The sequence below is a fragment of the Nansenia antarctica genome (assembly GCF_963989245.1).
Source record: "Nansenia antarctica genome assembly, chromosome: 18".
Classification (NCBI taxonomy): Eukaryota; Metazoa; Chordata; class Actinopteri; order Argentiniformes; family Microstomatidae; genus Nansenia; species Nansenia antarctica.
The window spans coordinates 6386239-6399748 of NC_137691.1; the positions used below are offsets into that span (position 1 = coordinate 6386239).

At 43.7% G+C, this 13510-nt stretch overlaps 1 protein-coding gene across 1 annotated transcript in view; it reads right to left on the bottom strand.

Moving 5' to 3' along the window:
* Positions 1–870: 870 nt before the first annotated feature.
* LOC308173105 (growth/differentiation factor 11-like) overlaps positions 871–13510 on the bottom strand; it is a gene marked incomplete at both ends in the record, with an annotated part of 20359 nt that continues 7719 nt past the window's right edge. The window contains 2 exons of the mRNA XM_080548070.1: positions 871–1251; positions 5264–5637. Coding sequence (XP_080404196.1) covers positions 871–1251; positions 5264–5637 — 755 coding nt within the window. The remainder of the gene's footprint in view (positions 1252–5263; positions 5638–13510) is intronic.

Sequence of the window (13510 nt, forward strand, 5' to 3'; positions counted from 1 at the left end):
AGTAACTGTGAAAGGGTTCTTGGATTCTCAAGAATTTCACACTGGGGTGCTAGCTACATCTAGAGAGGCCACAAGAGTACGGCTTTGGATCTCCTCAACACTACTTTCTAGAACATGATCAAACCTTTAGATAAGATTTTGGGTTCATTTAAATTCTTAAAAGTAGATGTCGAGTAAGTAAGGTTGTTTGTGTGTACAATTAAAGTATTTGCCTAAGAGATTAATTGCAAATTAACTGATCATTTTTGGGGAGCTATTGGCACTGTCTAGGAACATCTTGGTTGTGGTTCAAATCCCATTAATAAGAGTACATGCTGAATTAAGCATTTTTTGAACATATAAAACTGTTTAACCCCTCACCTCAGAACTGAATTTGCTTCAAAGTAAAGATGTGAAAAACGATATACTGTAAATGCTTAGGAACATGTCTCCCACAGTCCGGATCTCCGCTGTCCAGGACAATCTCACAAAGACACCATCATTTCCAAAAAACCTGATAGACATTTTCTTAAAAACCTTTTTTTGAAGAAAAACAACCACGAAACTATCAAACACCTAAAACAGAGTTTTGTCTTATTTACCAGTGTCTCAAGCTGCTCCGCAGACACGCCCCCTTTAAAATCTTCAATATATATTTCTTACCACTCAGCCTCAGTCCAATCTTCATTTCATATTTCAAATTTTTTACCTTTTTACATTTTTGACTAAAATGAATAACTAAGGAGAATGGAGGTCCAGTGGGATGCTTTGTTGCGGAGTAAGAGAAGGTGGGGGGGGGAGGGGGAGATAGAGTTTGGTGCCAGAGGGGGAGAGCTCCGTCAGGGTTTTGGGTGGTATTAAGTGGTATATGGTGTGGAATCCCCTACATGCCTAAGAACAGCCACACCTGTCCACCACCATGCCCGGGATCTTGCCATGGATGATCTGCTGCTTGTCGTTGAAGTAGAGCATGTTGATGGGAGACATCTTGGTCGGGGTACAGCAGGGCCCTGCTGAGCCTCGGGGGTTGGCGTGCTGCACCAGATGGGTGTGGGGGTACTTCTGCATGAACATGTACTCGCACTGACCCGAGCAGTAGTTGGCCTTGTAGCGCTTGGGGGCGATGATCCAGTCCCAGCCGAAGGCCTCAAAGTCCACGGTCAGCGGGTAGCGGCAGCAGCGAGACTCGGTCGAGTGCTCGTCACAGTCCAGGCCCAGGTTACGCCGGGAGCGCTTGTTCGTCTCGAGAACCTTCACCTCCAGGAACGGCTGCTGGAGTCAGGGGGGAGGGAGGGGGAGGGGGAGGGAGGGGGGGAGGGAAGGGGAGGGGAGGAAGAGGCGGAAGAAAGAAAGAGAGGAGGTGGTTAAGAGAGAACCCATAAAGTGAGAGGAGAAAAGCAACTAAGAAGAAAACCCCATTTGGACTGATTAACATTGGCCGGTTAAAACATTTTTTAAATGAATTGATCCATTCGTCCCAAATCGAGCACATTATGATTATTTAATCACTCTCAAAACAGAAAAGCGGAAAAATAGAGGACAACATGTGAGTATTAGTTCATGCAAAGCCGGCGCCCTGTAAACATCAAGGGAACGGCCAACATTCTATATGCTTAGCTTGACCTATGACCTCTGAGGTCATCTGCAGGTTACCATAACCTTGACCCTTAGGCAGAACGAGAGCAGCGAATATTTTACTCCAGTGTGTTTATTTTACAAAGCCCTCATCTCTCCACAGAGCACCCAGCTGGACTTGAGCACTGTTTTCGTGACGCTTTCAAGAGAAGAAATAAGCCGAAAGGCCAAAAGGGTCAAACCATGTCAGCTTGGGCTTTGGGGGCTTTTGTTGAGAGGGGGGAAAAGAAAAAAAAAACGCTAAAAGACCCAAAGGGATCAGGGGGGACTTCGCCTCTTTCTTTTGCTTTCTGTGTTTTGTTTTATTTTTGTACACGGGCCTCTGTGTCTCTGATCTTTTCTCTCTTCTCCTTAAGAAAAACAGAGCTTGCTGCTGTGTGCGCACAGTGCGGGGATTCATTGGGCGGAGAAGACCGGAGTCGACCCCTGTGCAGTGTTGTAAGGCACTGACCCAAATGACCACTGGGGTTACCATTTGGTAATATTTGCATCAGTGGCCTATATACATATAATGCTGTTATACAACCTCCTGAGACTTCAGACCCATTCATGAAAGTAAATGTTTTTAGAATATAATATTATATAACATTTTATAATATTATTTCATCATGGAAGTAACCGGACTAATTTTGGGGGGGGAGTTTGAGATGGGCTAGTGGATTTCCTGCTTACTGTGGAAGATTACATGGTCAAAGTAGAGTGCCTCTCTGCTGTGCCACAGCATCGCCTGTTCTATCACAGTGAAAAGCCAAACAGACGGAAATGGCTGAAATCCTGACTTCAGCTATAATCTATGCAAAGGTTTCCACATTTTGCATAAAACATGCACTGAAATCAGTATTGAGCAGTTGAGCAGTATTGAGTATTTTTTGCAGGCTGGATTCATAAGAGTAAACCATAATTGTGCAATATGACAACCCTAGTCGTCTATCTGTACAGTATAGTATAGTGGATAGTGTACATAGCCTTTATTTATGTAAACCAGCTCCTTCCCTTCTTGTGTTTTTTTAAAGTGTTTTTTTAAAGTTTTTTTTTTTCTTTCTTTTTTTTTTTTCTTTCCTAACACCAGGGGAGCCACCCCTCCTAAATTTCGTTGTTTGGTACCTGTACTATAGCAATGACAATAAAGACCATTCATTCATTCATAAAACAACTTGAACTTGCGCAAAATAACTGTCAGCATGAGAGTCGTTCTGAACTTCAAGGGATAGATAGCACATTACGTTTTCAGTAGTCTACAGGTGAATTTTTCCTTCATTGACGTGACTGTAGTCAAGACTAACCTTATTGTTTTCAATAAGTTAACAATAAAATGTATGGAAATCTGGATTCATTTTGAAAAGCATAATTTGTATTACCGTACTATTCTCTAATATTATTCACATGTTGTAGCTTCAAAAGAGACAATGTTGGAAATTATTTGAACTAAAGTAACTGTGAGGTAACATGTACTTTTGAAAATGCTCTCAGAGAAATGGGCTAAAATAGTTTTGCCGATTAAATAAATATTGTAATTTCAGAGAACTGTATCTTCCCATCTTTACAAAGAGTGAGAACATTCCCCCCCTTTGTAAAGATGACTTCCAAGTTGTTTTGATGTAGGCTAGATCAACCTAATTCCCTGACCTAGACCAACCCTGACCTAGAGTTAAGGTCAGTTCATTTACATTCATGGGGGGAGGTTCAATTCAAGATTTGGACTTTATTTTCCTCAGATTTTTCCATTCTAGAATTGGAATATCAAATCACTTCCTGGTTGTGTGATGCATATGTGACACTAATTCTAGTGCTTTGGTCCTCATATCGGCAACCAATCAAAATGTTCAGACTTTTCTTTTGAAACACGGAACTACATTTCAACGTTGCTGAGAATCACAACACAAACTCGCTAGTCAAGCCAAAATACTGCAACGCAATGGATTCGGTGAGAAATCCCCACTGCTACCTAGTGTAGCCCAGCTACTAACGTGAGCTATGAGCATTTCAATAAATAAGTCCATTTAATAAATAAGCATCATTTCATGGTTATGTACACGGTTATTAACATTGTTATAAGTTTATAATGTGTACTTGTTTACAAACTCTAATGTGAGTTCGCTCATTGGTTATATGTCATTCATTCATTTCTTTATTTCATTGGTCCATCGGGAAGAGCTAGCCAATGAAATGTATCCTGAGAGAGAGGGGGCGGGTCTTTGTACTAATAGCGTTAGGTTGCGTGTCAGAATGTTTGAGGACCTCGTCGAGTGAAGTAAGACTTGTGTATGCTGTGTGTATTAACAATTCGGGAATCAACGAACAGTTATTCTTTTGGATGTTGGTGCACATTGAAGCTACCAGAGGTAAATACATATGTCTGGTGTTTGTTTATAAGCTACATCTACTCGTTGTAGTATGTTATATTTGACTGTAGAGCTAATCGCGGCTAGCGGTTAGCTTAGCATAATTACGTTAGCATGTTGCTAGCCTTTGCTGAGTGATAAATTGTTTCTAGCTTTATCAAAACGAAATAGCTATTGGATTTTGTAGCTCAGTGTATTCTGTTAATTCAGAATTGGAAGTCGAGAGACCAAGCCAAAGGAAAGCTCTCCGTTGGACAACCGAGACCGTTTCCAATCGCCTGGGGTAACTCGAGACCGTCCATTGAATCTTCGCGTCAGTGTCCTTCAATCATTCTCCTGCGCTAGTGGGAGAGCGCTGGACCTCATCCCCCTCATCTCTGCCTCTTTTTACACCATCTTTCAAACCCCTCGTTTACCTACGAGTTCCCCACGAGGTTACGTGAGTACTGAACCACGCACAAGCTTTTGTTTGGGCTCGTGTGGACGAGTGAAGTGGCCATAACAGTTTCAAGGCCCCCCGCTCACAAGCAACGTCAGCTGCAATGGTAACACTGGTTAATGGACTGAGTTACAGAGTGCGTGTGTGTGTGAGTGTGGGCCCACCTTTTTATTTTACTGAATGATATATTGTACAATTGTGAATCCTTTGAGTTGACTTTGAGTTTATTGGAAACATTACATTTATTTCCTTGAAAGGAATTGGAATAGGCTTTGAGCCTACAGTATATTTGGTTATGTGATATTGTGATATTGTCTGTTGACATTGTATTGTGAATATTGTCTATTGACTTTGTATAACATTATAATTGACTACCAACACTTTAAATTTAGCATTTAGTAAATAAATATATACCCTTTGGTATTTGATTTTAAAGCCACTGTGTTGTGTCATAAACAGGTAATAGGCAATTCATATTCAGATGATTAAAACATAAATACATTAAAAGGATTAAAAAGGAAGTCCTATTTAAAATACTTCCACATAGTTAATGGAGGCACTGATCGTCATAATTTGAATAGTTTATTATTACAGGTAATACCGCCACTTATTTAAAATAGAACTCAGGCCCCGCCCATATGGCAGGGGTTACACTAGTTAACTATAACACTATTTTACATTGTTTGCAGGCTCACAAAACAAGCTGTGTTAGTTGACTAGCCATGCGTCATTGATTTTCAACAATGCGAAAATCTATTCACATTTTTAGTCCGATCGTTACATCGGATCCCGATATGAGGACCAAAGCATTAGAATATGTCACATACGTATGTTCCCATAACCCAGAGACAGGTCTGATGGTCCTTACCAGCCCTTCCTCCCCAGGCCTCAGAGAGGTCACCGCCAGGTCGTTGCCGCTTTCGTCGAAGGCGTTGATGTCGATCCCCCAGTTGGTGTGGGGCTGCTTGAACCAGTTCTGCAGCACGTGCTTGAAGTCGATGCTCTGCCAGTGCCCCACGCGGGAGTTGAGCTCGATCTTCAGGGAGCGGATGCGGATGTGACGGCTGCCATGCTCCGTCACAGGCTTGAGGCGGAGGATCTGCAGGTAGACGGTGGAGGTCTGCTGCAGCGGACGCAGGTACACCCACAGCTGGGCCTTCAACACCTTGGTGAACATCAGCTTGGGGCTGAACTTGAAGAAGCAGCAGCTGGGCTTCCCGTCAATCTGGACCAGCGGCTCCGCTGTGGGACACAGAGAGGGGAACTACATATGAATACATGTTTGATTGACGTCTGCATATGTGACAGCAGCTGGTGAAACCGGGGAAACGTTGTTGAAAATCAATGACACACTCGCTAGTCAAGCCAAAACATTGCAATGCAATGGATTCGGTGAGTAATCCCCACTGCTACCTAGTTAGTGTAGAGTAGTGGGGATTACTCACCAAATCCATTGCATTGCAATGTTTTGGCTTGACTAGCGAGTTGTGTAATTGATTTTCAACAATGTCGAAATGTATTACATTTTTTCAGAATAAAAGTCAGAACATTTTGATTGGTTGGCGACTTGATCCCGGTTTCACCAGCTGCTGTCACATGTGATGAGATTGACTATGAGATTATCTATTGCTTTTTATTTTACAGGCACAAATCTTCAATGCTTTACACACATGTGCAAACCAGGTGTGGACATAGAAATGATGTTCAACCACACAGGAGAGCTGAAGGCAAACATACAGGTATATATGTATTAGTCCTATTATCTTTCTATCTCACCAATAGCTTTCTTTTTTGGGTTGCATCTACTTAGGTCTAATGAAAGTTGTTGAGAAAATTGTACATGTTTCTTAATCTGTCATGCCATAGTTCGTGTCACTCATATAAATAAATGCTTCTTTAGCCTCTAATCCACTATGAGTTTGAGCCACCATGCCGTTTGAAAGACTTGCCCAATCCCAAAGCAACCATAGGCTCTGGTGTAGAAGGAGGATTGGAGAGGTGTCACACTATAGAAGTTCATTCAGGCCTCTAGGATCTACAGTGCCTGCATTGGTCTAGAGGTGGAGGCTAGGTGTCAATTTGGAATCAAACTGACTAATGTCACCCAATGTGAGCGCTCATCTCTCCAGATCCCAGATCTACCATTAGATTAAACCAGTAAATGACTGACGGAGCTAGGAGATTCTAACAATCAGAGGCCAAAACAGACCTTTCTCCACACAGCTGCCAACAATCACAGGCAGAAGGTTTGAATGGGCTTGAAAGAAATAAGTCCAGGCACTGACTAGTTACAAATACAGCTAGGCCACACTCGAATACTTTAAATGCTTCTTCCCTCATTTGAGGTAATCACTGGATTACTGGATTGGCGAGAGCTACAGTATGTAGTGGAACCATTGCCAATCAGGATAGATCAGTGATGATTAGGGAAGGGAAGGGAAGAATGAATGATGCATCTCTAAAGTGCACACAGGACCCCAATGCCATATAAACAGCCAAAGGGAAATTATATAGAATCCTGAAACCAACTCATTATTAAATGGCGAATCCCCACAATAAGTCACTCAAGTAAAAAAGTCACTTCAAGTTCAATTTAACTTTACATTCATAGAGATGAGTTTGGACTCTAATGGGGCCCAACCTGTATGTTTAAGAAAATTAAAGGTAGACTCGGCAATTTGACGTTACCACTGGAGATGTTTCAGCTTACATCCAAGCGAGACAGTTTCACTCGTTAGCGATCCCATGGGTATCTGGGTATTCAGCGTCTTTGAGCCTCGGAAAAGCGCTATATAAATTCAATGAATTATTATTATTATTATTATCTGTGCATGAGCATAGAAATGCAACGTACACTAACAGCTGTCTGGCAAAAAGGCTGACATGGGACGATGACACTATGCCAAGTTTAGGGTTATCGTATTGGAATCTATTGGATGAACGTGATTGGTTATTCATTCATTATGTCATTGTCCTCAGTCCCCGTATTTTACTAATACTTCTTCACAGCATATTAGACTAGATTAAATCAGCATATGTCAAATCTGCACATTGAGCACACCGTTTGCATAGACCTCCATCATATGAAATGATTGCATAATAAATGCATCCAACAACAGCTAGTATTTCCATTTAAGCACTCTGTCTATCATCAGTTAAGGGGGAAAATGTTACATTTACATTTACATGTTTGGCATTTAGCAGACGCCTTATTTCCAAAGTGACTTAACAATCAATACATTTGACTAAGTAAGTGAATCATCTTATCCCACCAGTCATAGCAGGAGAAAGTAATCTATGCTCAGGCCTGGGGCCATTGGCAGGCGTCGTGGTAGATAGACGCTGTTAGCAGATAATCTCTTTCTCAACGGCCTGATGACCACGGATGCCAAGCACGATGTGAATATGGGCACCGCACTTCATGAATGGACATGTGATATTTTTGCACAGTAAAAAAATGTTTGACGCCCCCCTTCTACGTTACACTGCACAAAGAGGTACTGTACACAAGGCCAGAGAGAGCCACCTACTGTAGAACTCAACCAGTTGCCTACGGATACTGTCGCCTCCGAAAAGAGACAAAACCAGACAACGGCTAGTGTTAATGGTCTCCATATTCAGCTGAATGGAGGCCTGTATTCCCTCTCATTGTTCTCTTCTGAGAAGTGTGTTGCTGCCTTCATTTTAACATAAACCGCAGGGACCTGTCAATCATTGCTAAATCTGTGGTTGCTCAGGCAACCTGCAAAGGCTTCCTGGGTCAAAAGGTTATTTTGGCACCTCGGCCTAGTTAAGAAATGGGGTCAGGGGTCAAACCCGTCAGCCTTTTACATCCCCCGGGTGGTGGGGAGGGGCGATACTAATAGCCAAATTGAGTTTGAAGGTCAAGGTCGACCCTATGGCAATGGTAATGTGTGTTTTTCTTCACAACAGTCCCTTTCAGCTGATTCATACAACACAAAAACACAAAAAACCCCCAAAAAACATTTAATCTCAAAGATACAACTCAACTTATTCAGCTTTGCAATTTGTTTTTGTTTTGTGTTTCGGGCGGGGTTTCGAGCAGCCAATGGCGAATTGTTTACCAGACCTCAACTTGACAGGGGAGAGAGAGAACACAACACAAGACTGTTTTTTTTGTTGTGCTTTTTTTTTTTTTTTACACTGAACTGAAAGTGTCGTAATTGAATTACTGGGCATGCATAGAGGGATATGAATTCACTGAGGTAAAGATAGAATATCCATTGGGAGAGTCCAGGCCAGGGGAAGTTTGAACGGAAGCCAAGCCGAGGGACAGACATGGTCCTTCTGTGGTTACAGAGCCCAGTCATTAGCGAGTGTAAATTATACAACGTCTCACGCTGGACAAACAATATGTCAATGTTCCTTCTGGTGGGGAGCTGGGGTCGGGGCAATTAACGCCGGTGTTGTTGTTGTGTTTGCTCATCATCAGCCACCAAACAGAGAACGAACCATTCCGCCCGTTTTCTCTGAGCTTACTTAAGATGACTATTTTGTGACGTTAGAATTATAAGGTTCTATCTCCATTTTTGTCAAAATTGAGTTTTTTACATAATCTGATCCATTAGGGGTTTATTAATGCCTGTGTGGTGTTATTTTTAAAATGTTGACATTTTTGAGTTAGTAATTCATAAAATACAAAGGTTCCATCTCACAAAACATAATGGAATGTAAAAACTTTGACGCTCAATATCTCTGAACTGCCCTAAACGGAGATAGAACCTTATCATTCTAAGCTCACGATTTGTTGTTGTTTTTTCCAATAACATTCGAATGGAGGGTAACATCGATAATGGCTTTCCAAACTATTTTACATTTTCCTAGGCTACTACTAAGGCACAGCTTTTTGCTTAGCTAACAACAGGGGTTCGAGGCTGTTGGGGCTCCATATTCGGGGTGCTTTTACAGTTTGCTCTCAACTAGGGAGAGGCCTGCAACGAGCAAGGAGCCCTGCTGCAGTACAGTATGTAATCTGAGATTCTGTAGGTTTCTGTGTGTCATGGTCCATTAACTACCACCAGTTATTGGACACACATGCACAACATATGAAAAACATTGTACTAAACAATGAGAGCATTGATGGGTAAAATCAATTTGTGGCCCTTTATAGAGCGCGAATGTGAATAAAGTTAGGAGGCAGGGTCTGAAACATGCATACCTGCGGCCTAATTACGCCTTATACTTTGGCAGAACTTTCCACTCGTATTAAACGAGAGAGGCTTGTAAAGATCACTCAAAAAAACCGATGGGATTTTTTTGAAACCTCCTCAGCCTGAAATAGCTTGATCCCTGTTGCCAGGAAATATTACTGATCCTGCCCGTGGGGTGTAGTAACATTTATGTGACTTCATTTCCTGTACCCATTGCTTTATTATAACAGAAGACCCCCCCCACCTATACCCCCTCCCTTCCTTTATCCAAACCCAGGGGCACACAACCTTAGGTTTTGCATACAGCACCACCTACTGGTGCACTAACACTCCCCTTCCTCCTCCCCACCTCCTCCTCCTCACTCTTCAACACGCTTCAATCATTGGCAAAGATATTACCACTGTTACCAAACAACTCTCCATTCCAAAGTAACCTTTCCAGTTTTTCACTCCCAAAAACAGCTTTCAGGCGAGGGGGACGAGCATAAGTTCAACTTTTTCTGTGGTTTTTCTCTTATAGGAAAATGCCTGTTAAGTTTTTCCTCTTCTGGTTTCCACCCCTGGTTCATTACTGTAGCGGCTTATTTCCCTACGGTGTGATCGTAGCATATGTAGCACATGGATTTTACTGCCAAAAGCACAGCAGGTCTGCAGGTGGGTCTACTGAACATCTGGCGCTCCCCCCGGGTACCTGTGTTCCACCCCTAGGCCTGGGGCCTTCTACGTGTTCATGTAAGGGGAGACTTATAAAGTATAAGGGTTTATTCTCCAATGTCATCTGTCCGTTCCAATACCACTGAGGCCATTACGTGTAAGGCTTTCTTTTTCTTTTTTTTTAACGGTCAGCAGTAATTCTACCATGTGGTGTGTGAATGAGAACATGGAAAGCGAAAGCTAGCGAAACACGAGAGAGAGGACAGGAGGATTTTTTTTCACAGCGTGAAAAGTGTACGTATTATATTCTCTATACGTCATGTTTCGAGCCGACACTGTACCACATGAGCTGATCTTGGAGAGAGAGAGAGAGAGAGAGAGAGTGGCATATGTTGTTTCAAAGCTCTTCTCTAATTCATTCACCACTGTGTCACCGAAGCAGACCCCCCAAAAAACACTACGCTGTCATGAGATTGTCACTACAATGCATGAAAGGTGGCAAACAGACAGTCCCATTGCCTCGTTATGCAGACACAGTTCACAATGGCGCCTTCTGCTTTGTCTGATAGGGGGCACACACACAGAGAATATAGATTAGATTACGTTGATGGGATATTTAATGGAGATACCCAACCTAACTAGCAGACAGGGTGGCTTGTGTACTACGCTGTCCATCAAATGGCTAATCCTCAATGACAACCCTATTATATTATAATATCATCCTGGGAATGACAGTGCATGGCAGCCCCAGATAAAAAAAGGTGTTATAGACAACCAGAGCTAGCTAGCTCTTAGAATACATTAATAAAAAAATAAAAAAATAAAAGTGTTGACCTAAAAGACCCTAAGTCTGAATTGGACTTCCGAGTTGTCTTTTTGGTTCATAGTACTGTTTTAACAGCAGCTTCAACAATGTGTGTGTGTGTGTGTGTGTGTGTGTGTGTGTGTGTGTGCATGTGCGCGTGTGTGTGTATGTGTGTCTGTGTGTGTGCGTGCGTGCGCGTGTGTGTATGTGTGTCTGTGTGTGTGTTTGTGTGTGTGTGTGTCTGTGTGTGTGTGTGTGTGTGTGTGCGTGCGTGCGCGTGTGTGCGTGTGTGTATGTGTGTCAGTGTGTGTATGTGTGTGTGTATGCATGTTCACACGTGCAGTAAAAAGGAACAGCATGCCAATCAGATTCAATAGGCAGCCAAAAGAAGGGACGGGGGGGGGCGGACGGTCATCTATTGTTAATGTCTAAAACGATAGCGCATAATGGCATAAACCAAGATGGGGATTCCATTTGCATATATATCTATATTTTCTTTTCTTAATGGGAAATGCAAATGTACCATTTTGTTGGCGAGTGGCGCGTTTGGAGGAGCCCCAGCGTTGGATAAATGTGACTCTAGGGTATCCCCGCGCACCTCGGCATATTAATCATTGTGACACGTTCACGACCCTTCTAATAAGACAGGGGGCCACAGAGCACCCCCTCAACTATCCCATCCCATCCCCACTCCCTCTTTGTCCCTCCGCTCGTCCCATGGGAGAGGGGAGGGGGGGGGGGTGGTGGGGGACGTGAAGTTAGACCCCTCATTCAGACCCCCCTCCCTCGGGACAAAGGCAGGCACAAGACTCCTATTAGGCCTGAGCACAGGAGCCCCCCAGGAGCAACAAAAGACAGCTCCTAATACTCCCCTATTCCAACCTATTGAGCATGTACACACACACACACACGCACACACACGCACGCACACACGCACACACACACACACACGCACCCATGCACGCACGCACGCACGCACGCACGCACCACGCACGCACACACACACACACACACAGACATGCACATATGCATGGGGCCCCAAACTGACTCTGTCTCTCTCCAGGACAGGGATAGGGGGCTTACAATAATACTAAAACCCCTCCGCAGAGAGGAACAGAACCACAGAAATGCATGCAGTCTGCAGGAGAGGGAAAGAGAGAGAGAGAGAGAGAGGGGGGGGGGGGAGAGGGAGAGAGAGAAAGAGAGATGTGAGCTGCAATAAGCTGGACAGCTGGACAGCAGGAAATGGGTTTTGGGTGTGTGTGTGTGTGTGTGTGTGTGTGTGTGTGTGTTCATGTGTGTGCGTGCGTGCGTGCGTGTGTGTTCAGGGGGGATGTTCCTAGAATTCTGCAATGCAACACTCAACACACAATCATATCAAAATCTCGAGTAATTGTATAAGCAACACTATGTCGTTTAATTTCAGCTACTCTGTCGGGGGGGCGGGGGGCAGGAAAGGGGTATCTTGTTGCATCTGTTGTTTTTGATAGCGCCAACTAATCTCCACATGGTCATGCTGCCAATATATCTATGTCATCTTATCTTGAGTTGCTTCTCCCCTGTCTATGACCACATCATGCCAGTGCTGGCAACCATCCTATGGTGCTTTTGAGCCTGCAGGCAAGCTGGAAGCCTGAAACAGCATTAAATTCATAAGGGAAGGTCTTCTGCACCAAAATCCATAATTCATGGGATGATATAGCATTTTAACTCCCGACAGTAAGAGTGTGAGCTTAGTTTAGTCAGCAGGATAGCGTGAGTACTGAACTGACAGGCACAATCCTCCATTTTTGTCCATTTTATTTTTTGCACCTCTGATCCTCTCTCTCAATGCTCTCTCTGATTGGTGGTGGGGGTGTCGGGAGGAGGGGAGGAGGGGAGGGGGGGGGGGGGGTGGCAGAGGCTACAGAGGGACACACAAAAGGCGAGATGTGTTGATGCACTCCCTCCTTGTCCCCTGTCCTTTGGGTGATGATGTGAGTTTGGCCTCTCTGTTTGCCCTCACTGGGCTATTGAGAAGCTCTGAAGCACACTCATTTAAGCCCTGAGCTAACATCTCAGAGGCCCCGGCCAAGGGTTTTCACTGCGGCCAAAGTCAGTGTGACCAGGCCTTGTCGTCGTCCCCCCCCCCCCCCTTCTCTAAATCACTGGCACTCTTTGCTGTCCATACTGTTCACTAAACAATGTCCATAGGGTGTGAGAGAGCATCTGACTAAAACTCAGTCATGGGCTCTCTCTTTATTTCTCCTCCTCCTCCTCAGTAACTGTACATTAACAGAGAGCCAGAGAGTTGGCTCGGTTCCCATTGAACATTTGGACATTTGGACAATGTGCTTCCCATAATGAACTTCCTGAGTGTGATCTCGGCATGCCGCGCAAAAATGCAATCGTAGGCCGGCCGATGAATACAATAAGGAGCCACTCTCACGACCACTTAAAAGAGGATCATTAAATTTTCATGTGGATATTCATGTGGCGATCCGCT